At 47.7% G+C, this 18,398-nt stretch overlaps 3 protein-coding genes across 3 annotated transcripts; all 3 read left to right on the plus strand.

Moving 5' to 3' along the window:
* The first annotated feature begins 3,206 nt into the window (after positions 1–3,206).
* On the plus strand, positions 3,207–6,771 carry LOC119356523 (peroxisomal (S)-2-hydroxy-acid oxidase GLO3). Its single transcript, XM_037623487.1, has 12 exons — positions 3,207–3,360; positions 3,785–3,928; positions 4,662–4,786; positions 4,874–4,920; positions 5,014–5,091; positions 5,205–5,329; positions 5,451–5,517; positions 5,640–5,702; positions 5,806–5,875; positions 5,971–6,071; positions 6,212–6,316; positions 6,406–6,771. Coding segments are annotated over exons 1-12 (1,110 nt in total). The 5' UTR covers positions 3,207–3,358; the 3' UTR covers positions 6,589–6,771.
* Positions 6,772–8,736: 1,965 nt separating this feature from the next.
* Positions 8,737–11,616, plus strand: LOC119356527 (signal recognition particle 14 kDa protein). Its single transcript, XM_037623489.1, has 4 exons — positions 8,737–8,894; positions 9,164–9,257; positions 9,354–9,463; positions 11,096–11,616. Exons 1-4 carry the CDS (start codon positions 8,892–8,894, stop codon positions 11,279–11,281), a joined length of 393 nt encoding a protein of 130 aa, XP_037479386.1. The 5' UTR covers positions 8,737–8,891; the 3' UTR covers positions 11,282–11,616.
* A 648-nt stretch (positions 11,617–12,264) lies between these two features.
* On the plus strand, positions 12,265–15,296 carry LOC119356526 (aminomethyltransferase, mitochondrial-like). Its single transcript, XM_037623488.1, has 3 exons — positions 12,265–12,858; positions 13,986–14,104; positions 14,496–15,296. Exons 1-3 carry the CDS (start codon positions 12,280–12,282, stop codon positions 15,040–15,042), a joined length of 1,245 nt encoding a protein of 414 aa, XP_037479385.1. The 5' UTR covers positions 12,265–12,279; the 3' UTR covers positions 15,043–15,296.
* The last annotated feature ends 3,102 nt before the right edge of the window (positions 15,297–18,398 follow it).

The raw sequence follows: 18,398 nt of genomic DNA on the forward strand, positions 1-18,398 counted from the left end.
CAAAAATGAGAACAAAGATTAGTGATACAAAATGCTACATCAAGGTTAGTCGAAATCATCATCTTGAGCTTCAACTTCTACATTTCAACGTTCCACCATGAATTCGATGAAGATATTGTAGCGGACCAAACCTACACAAGCTAACCTTGATGATTTTGGAGGAAAAAATACTCATGAACCTCCCACGCCAAACATGCAAATAATATTCTACTTAATATTTACATGCACTTAATATACTTCTAAATTAACGTACATTGCATGTATATATTGACTAGTGAAAATGGGGGGTCCATATGAGTTCAACCGACTTTGTCTTCATATTGAGCCATAATCTAAGAGGTACCTTTCAGATACTCGGATTTGCTCCCTTCAACCATGGAAAGCAGAGACACATATTCATGGAGGATTCTAAGGCCTACTCCACTGCGCGACCCTATCCTGTCCGGCCCCGTCCATTTGGGGTAAAACGGACAAACGAGGCGGCTCAGCGCGCGACGGCCTGAACCCATCTTGTCCGTTTTGTGTCTGAGCCGACCCATTTCGAGCGCAAACTTGCATCGGGTTTGGGTCGCGACGGACACCAAACGGACGCGCGCCTCGTCCGCGTCGGGGCCGCGTGGCAGGCGGCCACCTACCTCCCACCCGCCCACATCAATGCCCATGAGCGGGCGGCCCCACCTATCATCCGCACATCGAAAGGTCGCCGTCCTTCTTTAAGTGAGAAGCGTGGACGGGTCATCGTCCACATTGCCCCACGCCACCCCGCGGCCTCCTCGAAATCCGACAGCGCCGAACCCAAACCCTAGCCAAGAACTCGCCGGTCGGCCGCCCACAGCCATGGGCCTCTGGAACTATGGCCGCAAAGGCAAGCACGACCGCGAGGCTGGTTCCTCGTCGGGACGCCGCCGCGGCTCGGTGAAGAAGGAGGAGTCCGTGTCGCCATCGCCACCACGTCGGGCCCCGCGCTGCCCGCGTTCTTCATCGCGCCCACGGCCGCCGGCGACCGCGACCGGCACTACATCGAGGCGGCCATCTGCCGCCGTTATTGGGAGACAAGGACACCGCTACCCTGGAGCGACGTCCACCTCCCCAATAACTGGCACTTGTCGGCCGACCGTGTGCCGATCCCGCCCGTCCCGCAGAGCGGCCGTGCGTGCCACCAGGAGATCGAACGCCGCCGCCTCCTCCTCCCGGACGACCTCTACTACGACGAGAGGTACGCCCCTGACTCGACATTGTGGGACACGTGGCTCCGTGATGAGCACGACGTGCGGCGGGCGTCGTTCTTCACCGGCACATCGACGGGGCCGCGGCGACCACGTGAGCCCTGAGCGGCTCCCCAGGTGCGCGGGCGTACACGGGTGCGCGGCCTGACGCCCACGCCGTCGCCGTCGCCATCTCCATCGCCACCCCCACCTCCTCGCATGACGGCAGAGGAGGAGGCCTGGCTCATGACGCGTGTGCTGGAGGACTCCATGCACACGCATGACGAGCGCCAATGGGCGGACCTCGAGGCGACGATGGCCCTCTCCGCGGCCGGCGATGTTGCCATCCCCGAGCTGGAGATGGCGCCTCGGGAGGAGGTGGTGGAGGAGCTGCCGGTGGCCGCGTTCCACCCTGACCTGGTGGCCAGGGGTGGAGCTAGTCGTGCTCCGCTGAGCAGATGGCGGCCATCCTGGGGGCCGTGAACTGGTGCCCCACGCCGTCGCGATCGCCGGAGCGGGAGGCCTCGCCTCGGGAGGAAGTGGTGCAGGCACCACCGGCCACCTTGCAGCCCGCCGCCCCCATGCACCACGGACCACCGGCCCACCTGTGGACGCCACCGGAATACGTCGACCTCGTCAGCGACGACGACGACACCGGCGGCCAATGAAGACGGCGACGACCACGGCATCGACGGGCGCGGCAGGAGCGCGCGGGAGGCTTTTCTTTATTTTGGTTTTATGTTAATTATGAACTGGGTCGTTTAAGTGGACTGATAAACTGGGCCGTTTTGTGGCCGTAACCCCTATATATATGTTTTATGTTTTTTTAATTGCGTTTATTTAATTTTTTAGTCATTTGATTTAAGTTTTTAATTTTTTTATTCACGTCCACCTCGAACAGGTTTTGGGTGCGGCCGCGCGTTGGGCGCACCCACGATCCATCAGACAAACGCGGACGGCACCCTAAAGGGACAAAATCCGGCTAAACCGGACGTTCATTTGGGGTCGCGCGGTGAAGATGGCCTAAGTCTCACACCACCTCTCCAACCCCTATATAAGGAGGCCAAGGTCCCTACAAAAAAAGAGAGGTTTAACAAGGCAAACTCCACAGAATGGCCGTTTTGGTTCTGGGGAGCATATGCTCTCGGATGAATAATAAATTTTAAAATAATAGTAAATAAATACTAAAAATTCTGATTTTTCTTTTGTGCCGATGTTCATGTTAGTGTGAAAACCGTGCTTGACAATTTTCATGCGAAACGGGATATCAGTGCTTTACCGATGAAAAAAACAAAATCAAGCGTAACATTTAGCATACAGACTCGTTCTTTTTCTGCACAGGTCAAAATGCTTAAAGTTTCTTTCTAAATTTTTGCAAATGGCATTTGAGTGTGACAATAAACATGTCTTTTTTTAAAAAAAAGCAACATTTGCACAAAATCATTTTTGGTGCGTGACAAGAGCCGAATTGGATTTCTGAAGCTCCACAACTTATGAGAGCCACAAGTTGAAGTCGTAAATCCTATCCCCATCAGTCTAGTGCATCTCGCCTAGTTTCGTCCACCATAGTGCAGCTATCCAACTCATGAGATCCCCATATTTGTAACCTACATCGTACTCTAACTCCATATAAAAATTGTCACTTTGGCACAACTTGTTTGTAAAAATGGAATCTATTCATCCCTAATAAAAATTTATAGAGAATGAGGCATATCTCAAGGGACTGATACCAGTATCCTATTCCACCATCTCAACCTGCAAAAAACACTTCATGCTAACAAAAGACTAATAATAATACAAAAGCTGATCACGTTTACATGCTAGAATCTGCTTTAAGTACGTAGGTATAATGACACAAACAATACCATCATTATCTTCCTTCCATTATTGATTTTTTTAAATACCATTTTTGAACATGCCTCTGAGCTATAGATGGGCTGCCTCATCAGAAGGAGTTCAGAACAGTGACACCAGTCTCACCACCAAACCACATTCATTTGCTGAAAAAAAGCCTTTAAATACCACACCCCGGTGACACCACGGGACCTCCTCCCCTGTTCCGCTTCCGCTCCAGGACACGGACGAGCCGCCGTCGCGCAGCCCTCCTCGTGCACGCAGCCTGCCTCCGTTCATCGCTCCTCCCCCTTCGAGCCATGTGAGTCCCACTGGTTCCTTTCCTCTCATTTCCCTTGGATTACCCGCCTCGTTCCTCTTTCTTGTGATCTCTCGGGATGATTTTGCGCTTCTTTCTCGGCCGTCCGTCGGATCGTTTTGCTTTCGATTTTTCAGCACTGATTCGAAAGTAACATCTCGAACTACTGATACCGAATCAGGAATCCATGGATAGATTCTGCAGCTAATCAACTCCTCCTCGGATAGATCGGCCTCCTCGTTTCTTCGTGCTGTTCTTGCCTTTGTTGATTCATCTCTGTCAAATTATCTGTGCGAGAGCGGTCTTCAGTTTATTCATGGTGTACTGTCTTTGAGACAAAAAGCAGAGGATCTGCTTGACTGCTTGCTGTGTTCATAAAGGCATGGACAGATTGAACTGGGGACTAATAATGAGATTGTTCGAGCAGGGGCATGGAGATGATCACGAATGTGTCCGAGTACGAGAGGCTGGCCAAGGAGAAGCTGCCCAAGATGGTGTACGACTACTACGCCTCCGGCGCAGAGGATCAGTGGACGCTCAACGAGAACAGGGAGGCCTTCTCCAGAATCCTGTAAGCTATCCTCCAAAGTAGCAGGTCTCATGCTTTTAGCCGTATCTATTTATTGTATTTTCAACTTCTGAGCTGTGTCTATTTGGTAGTATATGCTGCTAGATGAACTGTGCTTGTTTTTATTGGCATCAGCAACTAATAATTCAGAAAAAAGTAAGGCGGTAGAAAGAGCTTCAGCATTAGTTTTTTGCAAGGATGACATAAACTTCTTTTACAATGTATAATGGCAAGTGTCGGCGTCAATCGAAACTTTTTGCGTTATTAAAATAATAAAATCTTTGGAGATGGCGTAGGATAAGTCTCAGATGAACCCTTGTGGAAAAATTTACAACCCCACTGTTATGAGTACAAGTTTAGTCCTGACAGGCTGCGCGTAGGTGATTGGTTTGCATTTTGATTAGTATATAAGTAGATGGCAGCAGACCTGGACAAATAATATTGGATCTCATGGCATTGAGTAGAGGACAAGGGATCAGACGAGTCTTGTTGTCATATGTGGTTCTGATGGTCAAAGTAGATGACAATTTCGTCAGGAACTCTCAGAGAGGATAAATGACATCAGCATACATACATACATGCATGGGCAGAAGTGCCCCTGTTGAAAATAGCTCATCAAAATTCAAACTTCTATCTTTTGGGTGGGACTTGGAGAATTTTTGGGCATGGACTAGAGATGCCCTAAGGATCATACGCATCTATCTTATTGTAGACTTTGATTTCAATTTGGTTTCAGGTTCCGACCACGCGTACTGATTGATGTGTCCCATATCAACATGGCCACAAATATCTTGGGCTTCGACGTCTCCATGCCGATCATGATCGCTCCCACGGCCATGCAGAAAATGGCTCACCCTGAAGGTTAATTCAAACAAATTTGCAGTCACCATCTCCTTGCTATTTCCAGAGCAATGTTCTCATAGAGAAGTTTATCTGCCATATATGCAGGAGAGCTTGCTACTGCAAGAGCAGCGGCATCTGCAGGGACCATAATGGTTTGGAAGATCACCTGACTCTTGTAGCAGCTTTGATCTTTCCCAATAATTACTGTGCTGATGCTAGCTTTATATGGTTTATGCTTTTTTCAGACATTGTCTTCATGGGCTACTTCTAGTGTGGAAAGGGTTAACTCAGTAGGACCCGGGATTCATTTCTTCCAGCTTTATGTATGTGTCATCTTCAGCCTCACAAACTATGAGACTAATAATAACATGTGAAAATTGTTTCTTGTTCTTTAACCTGACCAACTGACCAAGGCGTGGATCATTGTCTTCGTCAGGTTTACAAGGACAGGAATATAGTTCGGCAACTCGTGAAAAGGGCTGAAATGGCGGGGTTCAAGGCGATCGCCCTCACCGTCGATACTCCAAGGCTCGGCCGCAGGGAAGCTGATATCAAGAACAGGTCCAAATCCAACAGATGTGCACATTATCATGCCAATTTACTCAATAAATGGTCTATTCCATTTTACTAGGAACTGCACAATCTGCACCCTGAAATCTGAATTTATGATTACTTTTGACAGGTTCAACTTGCCTCCACATCTGGTGCTGGAGAACTTTGCGGCGCTGGACCTCGGCAAGATGGACAAGGTTAATTGCCTGACAACCAAGCCAATCGTATCGCAGAAATCGCCTAAGTAGAATGTTTTTTTAGAGAGCCTAAGTAGAATGTTATTATCAGACATCTTACCATGTCCTTTGTGGCTTGCCAGACAGATGATTCTGGGCTGGCTTCCTATGTTGCTAGCCAAGTCGACCAATCTCTTTGTTGGGAGGTACTTTTTTTTTCCTCTATTTTTTTTTAATTTAAAATGCTGTTGGAAGGTATCGTAGCACCTACTGAATGGAATAATGAACACTGATGATGCACAAATGCAGGACGTCAAGTGGCTGCAGACAATTACCTCGTTGCCGATCTTGGTGAAAGGTGTCATGACTGCAGAAGACAGTAAGTTTTTTCAGCACGCCTCCGTTCCCAAAATGCTGCATCTCTTTTTGCTGTGGCGGCATATCAGTCCATCAAGAAACTTGTGCAAAATGCAGCTAGGATTGCCATCGAGTACGGCGCGGCCGGCATCATCGTGTCCAACCATGGCGCTCGGCAGCTGGACTATGTCCCTGCAACCATCAGCTGCCTGGAAGAGGTATGTGTGCCAACCAGTCGCAAGCCGCACCTGTAGTACTACGAGAAGGAATATGGGAAACTGCAGATAAAGTTCAGGAAGCTTCAGTAAAAAAAATCTTCATGCATGCATATTGACCAAAAGTGTGTAAAAAAAATCAGGTGGTCAGAGAGGCGAAGGGACGGCTGCCGGTGTTCCTGGACGGCGGCGTCCGGCGTGGCACCGACGTGTTCAAGGCGCTGGCACTCGGAGCCGCGGGAGTGTTCGTAAGTACAGACACACTCGATCTGCGTGTTTCTTTCTTGGCCGGCGATGCTGACGCTTGCTCGATGTGTGGGTTTGGTGTGGCGTGCAGATCGGTAGGCCGGTGCTGTACTCGCTGGCGGTGGACGGCGAGGCGGGGGTGCGGAAGGTGCTGCAGATGCTGCGGGACGAGCTGGAGCTGGCCATGGCGCTCAGCGGGTGCCCGTCGCTCCGGGACATCACCCGCGCCCACGTCGTCACCGACGGCGACAGGATCCGCCGCGCACGCCTCTAGATTGGGAGGCGCGCTGCATCCGGCCTACTAGTAGTACGTCTACTTGTGCGCGCGCGCTGGTCGATTTGAGATGCCGCTCGTTCTTGCGCCTCCATTTGATCGATCGATGTATCGGGCAATAAATTCGTAGAAATAAAGATTGGAGACGAAATGCTGTCGATCACGTTCTGATTTTGGCGACTACTCCCTGTCTGTCGTGTTTTTTTTTCACCAATACACAAAGCTTGCGTACCATTTTTTATTAATAAAAAAAATAAGAAAAAGTTTAGGTGATGATACAACACATGAATCGAATGCAGGAGGCGTGAACATGGCGTTCGGAGCATATAAAACATGGAATGCTCAACCCAAATAGAGAAAAACACGGCTAAACTCGCCGCCCCAGGACGCAGCCCAAACCAAACCAATAAGACGACCAACATCTCGAAATCCATCATCGAGGACTCCACGAGCAACAAGACGACGCCTTCATGAGAAGAACGACGCCACGGCGCCGTCGTTGTCCGATCTGAAAAAAAAGAGACCTAGAGTTTTCCCTGACGCTCGAAGAAAGGCACAGATAGAAACCATGGCATCGCCTCCAGTAAGGGAACGACACCCGTAGGTGTCGCCGCTGCCAGCATTGAAAGGTCGAGCAAGGATTTCGGCCTGGCCGAGTCTAAGCAATCCCATGCCGTCGGGGCAAAATCCGAAGATGAGGAAGTCTGACCGTAGGCCGGAACCACCATCACATGAAGAGGAGCTACCGGAAGAACGAGCCGCAGGACAGGTAGAGGGGCAGATGGGCACGGAGGTGTTTCGTATTGTTATCATTTTGAAAAGCGTCCCTAGCAAAAGGCTTATAATTGAGCCCTATATGCCTACTTAAACTGAGTTAAAAAATATGGTTCCTAGCCGAACTCTTAAATTTAGCTCCCTAAAACATTTTTCTCACATAAATTTGAACATAGATATCACAAGTCCATTCAAACTACATTGCATAATACAGATTAAAACTTGTCGATTCGAACAAAATAAAAACTTAAAAAAACTAATCTTCTTCCTCGATTCAAACTTAAACTATGTGTTGGCGTCAGAGTCGTTTTCACCCAGGGTTTTCTCCCAGTCCACGGTGCATGGGCTGGAGCCATTGCACGAAAGATCGATTACTTCCAGTGTTCTCTCCCCCCCCCCCCCTCCTTGGGTGTCACTGAAGGATCGGGAGGAGGTGAGCCAGTGAGTGCTCGGGGCTGTTGTGCGCATAAAATCACAAGCGGCGAACCCCGACGGCTAGATCTGGCCATTTGGTGGGAGTCGGGGGTTGCGATGGTCGATTGGGAGTGCCGACGTGGCTGCAGTGCTGGTGGATTTGGGCGACACCCGAGTGAGCCCAACCCGAAATCAAGCTTGAAAGTCTGAAGATTGCATTTTAAGTGCTTACGTGTGAAAGCCCAACACAAAAATCTAAAAAAAAATAGAAGTCCGAGCCTAAGCCCCATTTGAATTACCTTTTGGGTTGCAAACAAGGCCCGAGCCCGCCTCATGAGACAAGCCCGACCCGGCCCGACTTAGTTATTCAACTTTTCAAGCCTAATCTTCTAACAAACTCTCACCTTTAAAATCTCATTCTCTTGCCCAAATATTGCTAAACATGTTTGGTATAGTCAATGACATAAGAAGGAATAGTATACTCTTCGGTTTTATTTACTCTGTATATTATAGCTTTATCATAAGTCAAACTTTCTATGTTTTGATCAAATTTATAAAAAAAACATCATTAACTTTTACGATACCAAAGATTCCTCACGGAATATATTTTCACATCATATATATCTGTTAATGTAAATGTTTATGGTTTGATCCAATTTTATATTTTTTGATTTAAATAAAACACAATAAATACGGAGAATAAAAAAAAAGAGTGTCATGCTTATCCCGTTCAGCCCAAGCCCAAGGAACCGAATCACGGCGTTTCTGCCTCTCTTCCCAAGTTTTTTTTTGACGGTCCTCTCTTCCAAGTCGGCGTCACCGTTTCCCGTCGAAAAAAAAAGTCGGCGTCACCGTTCCGTCATCCAGTCCAAGGTTGCCTTCACAAGTTCACAGCCCCTGCCGTCCCACCCGGCCACCTTATCCGTCAGATCTCTCCCGTCCCGTGATCTCCCCCGTCCGTCCTCCCACAATACCCCACCCTCCCCTCTCCCCCTCCCCCTCCCCCATCTCCGACCCGAACCCCAGCGGCGGAGCCGACGAAGAGGAGAGCAAGGCTCGGCGGACAAGGGGAAGACCTCCGCTCCCCCGGCGATCGCGAGGCCACCCTCCTCAAGATGGTAATCCCCTGCCCGATGCTCTGTTCCTCCGATCCGCGCCGTGTTTCATGCCCGTCCCGCCGAGAATCGCGATCTGGCGAGAAGAGCTCGGCGGAGAACCAGATCTCCCGGTGTTTTCGCCCTAGAATTTGGAACCGATCCGGCCGCTTCCACCAGTCCCGGGCGTCGCGTAGTTCAGATCGATGGTGGAAAACTGAGCGGAAACTCCGCCCTGCTTTGTTGAACTGGTTCTGACCATGTCTACTCGCGGCATTGCGTGGTCTGTGCAGGTGCTGATGCAGGCAGATCCGTTCCTGAGCGAGCTGACCAACATGTACGAGCGGAGCACGGAGAAGGGCTCCGTGTGGGTCACCATGAAGCGATGTGAGTCCTCTCCCCTTACGGCTCGTTCGTGTGGTTTGGGTTGTGGATTTGATGGGTTCAGCAAGTCTGATGTGACGAGTTGTTTGATGTGTGCAGCGTCGATGAAGTGTCAGGCTAGGTTGAAGAAGATGGCGAGTAAGGGGGAGCCTGTCGAGTACCGGTGCCTTGTCCGCGCCTCCGATGGCAAGAGGAACATCTCCACCTCGGTACTATTCACTTTCTTCCTGCTGCTGGTTCGGCATTATGGCTGTGAGATGTGTTTTGCATTGATTCTGTACCTGGTGGTAATCAGGCCGCTGTTAGTCATTGTCATTAGCCCCTGTTCTGCTAGGATTGTGAATCATAGATCAGACATTTGCATATTTCCTCTGGATATGAAGTGAAACAACTCGGGTTTGCACACATGCTGATAGAATGTTTGTTGGTTGTTACTTCGAGGTGAGGATGGTTTGTTCGTATTGAGAAATTGATAGGTAGGTAAATCAACAGAATTACCTGAATATGTAGAGAGGATACACTGTATATATGATCATTGTGTCATATCGCGATCATCCCAGTGCTGGGGGATATGCAGTAACTTTGAGTAGCATAATGACAAGTATAAAGTTAGGACTGAAGCACTTATGTTTGGTACATTCTGATCATAGTGGTGCAAGTCTTTTATGCAGTAACCTCTCGTATTGCTACAGCTGTAGTTAAACTAATAGGGCAGTGGGGAGAGGGGGCCATCACTAATGAGTTGTCCTGATTACCAATCTTATTACTGAATGGGAAAGAGTTAGAACTTACCAGTGTTAAGATGGTTCAGCAATTGGTGCAAATTTGAAGGATGGGACAGATTTTCTTGCTCTTGCCAAGTTTCAATTGCATGAACCAGTGACGACCCGCATTAATTGTTTCATCTTACATCAGTTGAACTCCATTTATCAAAGTGTATACAATCTATTTCCACTTTGCAAACACCTGAATGATATTTTCCCAAGATCATGTTGTAGCACCTCATGATATCACCTTATCTAGCTTTTGTGAAAGCCCTCATCAAGGAGCATTTACCATTGACAAGGATATGCATCGATGTGAACCCATGCATTTTTCTTTCCATGCATTTATGCTCTCCGATGAAACAATTGACTATGTGCATCTTTTTCCACAAGACACTGTTGCTGGCAATCTGTGCAAGTCTTAGTAATGAAATCACGGTCTATCTAAAAAAGGAGAATTGACATGTTAAGACTCCTAATTCCCATGACCTAAGTTTTGGTAACAGTTTTACTTCTCCTTTTAATTTTGATGGTTGAAGTGGTGATGTAAGGCGTCCCTATTTATGGCTACAAAACTGTTGTTTATTTCTGTTATCTTATATTTCCTTCATTTTCATGTAGAAGGGTTACTAGCTATCCTAATTAGTAATGATGTCTGCTGTCAATTTGGAAACATGCCTTCCCATTTCATATCCTGACAACACAAAATAAATACTCACATGAACTAATCTGTTTATCCTTGTGCATACCTATTTGGCCCCAGCCATATCAAATTTTTGCAACTCACCTAAGTAGGGGCATTTTTTCCGCCAAGTGCTTGCTTAAGGCTGGATAAATATGTGCACTTAGGGCTTATGGTAAATGTTCATGCTATATTTCTGATATGTTGGCAATACTATGAATATTTTCTGAAATGTCATCAGAGAACTGTAATCTGCAATATTGTTTTGGTTATGAGGACTGAGGACTTATTTTATTTTCATTTCATGGTGGCATTATTGAACATATCTGTCCTGGCACTTTCATTGCATTTCTGGACCAATCAGTGAATCTTACCGTGCTTGCCATGCCTTTCAGCTGTCTGCAAAGGAGTATCTGAAATTCCAAGCTTCATATGCCCTGGTTCTTAAAGCCCACATGCATGCTTTGAAGAAGAGGGAGAGGAAGGACAGGAAGAAGACGGTCGAGGCAGAGAAGATACCCGAGAAGGAACCGAAGAAGCAGAAGAAATCATCTTCGAAGAAGTCTGCAGGGTCTAAGTAGTGAGGTACTTGCAGAATTTACCGAGACCTTTTTCGTCCACATGTGCGGTCAAGACGTTGTCACCTGTTTTACCCTTAATTCATGTCCGCGAGATGAAGCCTGTGAATACCTATATAGAGACGCGTCGTCGCCTGGCATTTTGAAGCAGCGTTTTGATCTGGTTGTAAGCCTCCCTGGATGGCATGGGCATGCTTTCTTGAACTGCTAGATCTGACCACCAAAAGTCTTAGTTCAGTTTGGAATGGTTCATCGGTTTGATGGTTTTAGGCCTATGATATGAATGAAGAATCTGTCGCTTGGTTGTTGGAAAGGCAATGCTGGTGTGTTTTTGTTTCGTGATCCCATGTCAAGTGGTTGCCAGAATATTGTTATTTGTGGGTTAGGTACGTTACCTCCCTCCTCTGCTGCTGAATCAATAACATGCATCTGAGCCTGGTCGGGCGCTGCCATCCTCCTATGTTTGTCTATAGTCTTGGATGCCGTATCTGCATGGCCTCAGCGCTGTTGCTTCCTGGCCAGTTGCCCTGCCATGATGCCAATGCGTACGCGGATCCTCGGAATGATTTTTTCGTTAGTCTCTGCCCAGTTTTGCCGTTCAGATCAGAATGGTTTTTATCTCAATCTGTCTGCGATTTGGACTGTTTTACCACTAGAAAGCAAGAATCTGTGAAGTGTTCTTTTTATGGACTCGCACACGATCTTTGCCCGGTGAGGGAGAGCCGTCACCATCCACCACCAAAGCCGGACAAAAACCCAACAAAAAATAATCCGAAAGCCAACAAGACGGGCACTGACGCGCCACTGATCGCTCACTGATCCATCATCACCAAACCCCCTCCGAGCTGAGCTCGCGCCGAGGCAGCGGCAGCCACCACCCACTCCCGATCCGCCGATCGCCTCCCCGTCGCCACCCACCACCACCCCTCAAAATCTCATCTTTTGTTTTCCCATCCCACTCCCCCACCACCACTCCCCCCTCTCAGCCCCACCCCGCCACGATGAGAGGCCTCCTCGCGTGCGCCACGCTGGCCCGCCGCGCCGCCGCCGCCTCCTCCACGGGCGGCGCCTCCACGGCCGCGCGCCGCCACCTCGCGGGCGCGGCGGAGGCGGCCGAGGCGGAGCTCAAGAAGACGGCGCTCTACGACTTCCACGTGGCGCACGGGGGCAAGATGGTGCCCTTCGCCGGCTGGAGCATGCCCATCCAGTACAAGGACACCATCATGGACTCCACCCTCAACTGCCGCGCCCACGGCAGCCTCTTCGACGTCTCCCACATGTGCGGCCTCAGCCTGCAGGGCAGCCAGGCCATCCCCTTCCTCGAGTCGCTCGTCGTCGCCGACGTCGCCGCCCTCAAGGACGGCACCGGCTCCCTCACCGTCTTCACCAACGACAAGGGAGGCGCCATCGACGACTCCGTCGTCACCAAGGTCAACGACCACCACGTCTACCTCGTCGTCAACGCCGGCTGCCGGGACAAGGACCTCGCCCACATCGGCGCCCACATGGAGGCCTTCCAGAAGAAGGGCGGCGACGTCAAGTGGCACGTCCACGACGAGCGCTCCCTCCTCGCCCTGCAGGTCAGCTGGCCCTTCCTTCTCTGCTCTCTTCATCTTGATTGGTTTTCTGAACAGTTTATGGTTAATTATTGATTTCTGCAATGGGTTGAAGATTCCCAAGGTTGGATACATATATTTATTTCTAGGATTAGCGAATGCTGTAGTATTTGGAGGAGCTACAAGGGTACTACCATAAATAAATGGCCCATTTCTGCCAGGAAAGGTTTTGGAATGTACAATATGATAGAGTGTTGACACATGGCGATTCGGTTCATTGTTTGTGAAATTGAGTTTCAATGTGATTAGTTCAGAGTAACATTTAGCTTTACTAGGGAAAAGACATTATTAGTATCATTGATGATGTCAGTTTATGGTTTGTTGTTCATATTGTATAGACTATGAGTTCAGCTAATATGGCAGAATTTTCTTTTGATGGTGTGCAGACGCCAAAATCTAGGGATTTTTTTTTCATCTTGCTGCTTGGTGAGATTTCTTGATTAGCAATTGTGCTTGCTTGGTCAAGTTTTGGCTTCTTAGTTCTTACAAGATGCAATGCTCTATCTGAATTCTGAGGTAGTAGTTGAGCAGGTTTGCGTGTCTTTTTCTCGGTTGGTGGACTCTCGAGCTAAAGTTTCTTATGTGTTTTCACTTTGATGTAATCCAGTGGTGCCTAGATTGGATTGTGACAGCAGACATTCCTCCTAATAGAAAAGGCAGTTGCTCCTGCCAGTTTTCGTCCCATTAAAAAAAAACTACGAGGTCCTATGAAATTATAGAAGCAGTTCATAACAACCCAATTCAAGTTTCAGCAAGAGGAGGATTAATGTTTGCGCATCTATTCATAAAATAGAAATGATCTTCACAATGTAGGATTTTTTTATTCTACATTGCGGGGGAAGTGATCTTTCTATCCTGAACTTCTTGGCGCTATTTGTGTGGTTTTGTCGAAGTAATACATTTTCACTTTAATGGCAATTATGTACATTTGATATGCTTCTCCTACATATGTACTCCCTCCGTCCCATAATATAAGAGCGCTTTTGACACTAGTAGTGTCAAAAACGCTATTATATTATGGGACGGAGGGAGCACTATTTCCCGAATTTACAGGAAGACACCATTGTAACTCTGTTCCTTGACATGAGCAGGGTCCTCTTGCTGCACCAACTCTCCAGTTGCTGACAAAGGAAGATTTGAGCAAAATGTACTTCAGTGATTTCAAGATGATTGACATCAACGGATCTGCTTGCTTCCTCACCAGAACTGGGTATAATCCTTTTCATCCATTATTATTACTTCCAGTTTCAATATTATGATTCTAAAAAATAATAATATCATGACTCTACTCCTTTCTTTAATACCAGGACAATTCCTTAAGAGCATCAGTACTAACTTTTTTACATTGACCAAGCATCACTTGTCCATCATAATTCATAAATACTGAAATCACTTTACTGTTCAATCTGGCATGCCAAAAGTGGGTCTATGGGATGTTATTTGGTTACTGTTGCTTAAAGGCAATCGATAAAGTGCCATCTTATTTTAGCTTTCAAATTCTATAGTGAAGCTTCTTACACCAGTCCTTTATGTGTCTATCAATTGATGATGTTGTTGTTTTGAACAATTTGCTTCTGTCTCTGAAACTCTTCTCATTTCAGTTACACCGGCGAAGATGGATTTGAAATCTCCGTCCCATCAGAGAACGCGGTTGATCTCGCAAAGGCCCTCCTGGAGAAATCCGAGGGCAAGGTGAGGCTGACCGGCCTGGGCGCCCGCGACAGTCTCCGGCTGGAAGCTGGCCTCTGCTTGTACGGCAACGACATGGAGCAGCACATCACGCCGGTCGAGGCCGGCCTCTCATGGGCGATCGGCAAGCGGAGGAAGGCTGAGGGCGGCTTCCTGGGCGCGGAGGTGATCCTGAAGCAGCTCAAGGAAGGCCCCAAGATCCGGCGCGTGGGCATCTTCTCGCAGGGGCCACCCCCGCGGAGCCACAGCGAGATCGTGAGCGGCACCGGGGAGAACATCGGCGAGGTGACGAGCGGCGGGTTCAGCCCGTGCCTGAAGAAGAACATCGCCATGGGGTACGTGAAGAACGGCCTGCACAAGGCCGGGACCGAGTTCAAGGTGGTCGTCCGCGGTAAGCAGTACGACGCCGTGGTCACCAAGATGCCCTTCGTGCCCACCAAGTACTACAAGGCCCCTTAGGTTGTGTACAAAAGAGAAACAATGGATGCTCCATGGACTGCAAATTTTCTCTCGCGACTCTGCCATGGCGGCTTGTTCATGGCAGGCTGCCGCAGCTGTAACCTCTGTCGGGCTTCCTCTTACGGCTTGACATTTCTCCTCTATCCTTCTAATAATAATATATGCCGGTGCGTTGTTTGCTATCCCAGAAGCGATCATGTCATTTGTGCTGAGGCATAGATCTATCAGACATACCACGGACGAGCTTTCGACCTGTGGCCCTTTGAGATGTCATCTTATAAAGGTTAAGTGAACTACTCGTTTGTGGTAACCTTTCATCCATATTGCTAGTACTGTATTATCTAGGGGTCACTCTATACCTTTGTAAGGGCATCTCTAGCCGATCCCCTAAAAAATGTTGATTCTAACACGACGTGCGTGGCACGCGCATACTTACTAGTTCTCTAAATTAAGTTGGCAAAGCGCGGAAGTTCGCAGCCAGCCCACTAGTCTAGCCCAGGTTGGTCTCGTTAAAGAGAACTGAGCGTAGCTCAGTTGGCAAGGCGCTCACGGAGTCTTCTTCTATAAAAGAATACCAACGGGCTAGTCACACCACTGATGCGAGTCAGCCCCAGCGCTGATCGATGTGATGGCGACCTGGCAGCATAGGCGCTGCTTGCTTCACTGAAGAGAACGTTGCAGCCCTGATTAATTTGCAATGGGCTGTAGCTGAAGCAGAGTACTAGCAGAGAACGTTGCTGATGCACTACACCTGATTACGTAAGCTCTTGAGTTATGTGGCTGTGAGGTTCCTGCCGTCCAAGCCTGTTTGTTTTTGTTGTTGCAGCCCTGTAATGCATCTCTTCTAATTTCTGATGTAATCCTTTGGTGCATGATATTCTATATTGAATATAATTTGATTTTGTTTGATTCTGTGGTTGCAAATTCGTTGGACAAAATTACCAAACTGATGGATCTTGCCATGATCAGGTTTATGCAAATTAAAGATTCAACTATCATAGGATACGCAAACAAAAGCTTTGGCAATCAGACTCACAACGTCCAAACTTACAAAAATACCAAGGCAAGACAGAACAATACGACTTCTCCGTAACAATTTGAAGATTGGCTCGCAACGCAAGTAGCGGCAAGAAAGAAGAGCAAGACTTCTTTTTCTAAAATAAGAAAGAACTAGACTTCTATAAGAAGATTTTCATAATCGTAGAAGGTCTAAATGCGATGAATATTACTGAATACAACCAAACAGTGCATCATAAAAAATAAGCATAATTTAACAGTACACCTTGCTGAACATCATCAAGTCCAAATCACATTAGGATAAACATAGTGTTGGGGAACGTAGTAATCTCAAAAAAAATTCTACGCACACGCAAGATCATGGTGATGCATAGCGACGAGAGGGAAGAGTGTTGTTCACGTATCCTCGTAGACCGTAAGCGGAAGCGTTATGAGAACGCGGTTGATGTAGTCGTACGTCTTCATGATCCGACCGATCCAAGTACCGAACGCACGACACCTTCGAGTTCAGCACACGTTCAGCTCGATGACGTCCCATGAACTCCGATCCAGTAGAGCTTCGCGGGAGAGTTCCGTCAGCACGACGGCGTGATGACGGTGATGATGTTGCTACCGACGCAGGGCTTCGCCTAAGCACCGCTACGATATGATCGAGGTGAATTATGATGGAGGGGGCACCACACATGGCTTGGAACAATCAACTTGTGTGTCTTGGGGTGCCCCCGTATATAAAGGAGCAAGGGGAGGTCGGCCGGCCTCTCTAGGCGCGCCAAGGGAAGGAGGAATCCTCCTCCTAGTAGGAGTAGGATTCCTCCTTTCCTAGTCCTACTAGGAGGGGAAAGAAAGGAGAGGGGGAGGAGAAGGAAAGAGGGGGTGCAGCCCCTCCCCTAGTCCAATTCGGACTAGGTCTATGGGGCGCGCGTGGCCAGCCCTCGTGGCTTCTCCTCTTTCCCCCCTAAAGCCCACTAAGGCTCATATGTACTCCCGTATTCCCGTAACTCCCCCGGTACTCCGAAAAATACCCGAATCACTCGAAACCTTTCCGATGTCCGAATATAGTCATCCAATATATCGGTCTTTACGTCTCGACCATTTCGAGACTCCTCGTCATGTCCCCGGTCTCATCCAGGACTCCGAACTACCTTCGATACATCAAAACACATAAACTCATAATACCGATCGTCACCGAATTTTAAGCGTGCGGACCCTACGGGTTCGAGAACTATGTAGACATGAACGAGACACGTTACCGGTCAATAACCAATAGCGGAACCTGGATGCTCATATTGGCTCCTACATATTCTATGAAGATCTTTATCGGTCAAACCGCATAACGACATACGTTGTTTTTTTGTCATCGGTATGTTACTTGCCCGAGATTCGATCGTTGATATCTCAATACCTAGTTCAATCTCGTTACCGGCAAGTCTCTTTACTCGTTTCTTAATGCATCATCCCGCAACTAACTCATTAGTTGCATTGCTTGCAAGGCTTATAGTGATGTGCATTACTGAGAAGGCTCAGAGATACCTCTCCGACAATCGAAGTGACAAATCCTAATCTCGATCTATGCCAACTCAACAAGTATCATCGGAGACACCTGTAGAGCACCTTTATAATCACCCAGTTACGTTGTGACGTTTGGTAGCACACAAAGTGTTCCTCCGGTATTCGGGTGTTGCATAATCTCATAGTCATAGGAACATTTATAAGTCATGAAGAAAGCAATAGCAATATACTAAACGATTGAATGCTAAGCTAACGGAATGGGTCAAGTCAATCACATCATTCTCTAATGATGTGATCCCGTTAATCAAATGACAACTCATGTCTATGGCTAGGAAACTTAACCATCTTTGATTCAACGGGCTAGTCAAGTAGAGGCATACTAGTGACACTCTGTTTGTCTATGTATACACACATGTACTAAGTTTTCGGTTAATACAATTCTAGCATGAATAATAAACATTTATCATGATATAAGGAATTATAAATGACAACTTTTATTATTGCCTCTAGGGCATATTTCCTTCAGTCTCCCACTTGCTTTAGAGTCAATAATCTAGTTCACATCGCCATGTGATTTAACATCAATAGTTCACATCACCATGTGATTAATATCCATAGTTCACATCACCATGTGGCCAACACTCAAAGGGTTTACTAGAGTCAGTAATATAGTTCACATCGCCATGTGATTAACACCCAAAGAATACTAAGGTGTGATCATGTTTTGCTTGTGAGAGAAGTTTAGTCAATGGGCCTGCCAAATTCAGATCTGTATGTATTTTGCAAATTTCTATGTCTATAATGCTCTGCACAGATCTACTTTAGCTAAT

This window comes from Triticum dicoccoides, chromosome 2A (genome assembly GCF_002162155.2).
Source record: "Triticum dicoccoides isolate Atlit2015 ecotype Zavitan chromosome 2A, WEW_v2.0, whole genome shotgun sequence".
NCBI lineage: Eukaryota > Viridiplantae > Streptophyta > Magnoliopsida > Poales > Poaceae > Triticum > Triticum dicoccoides.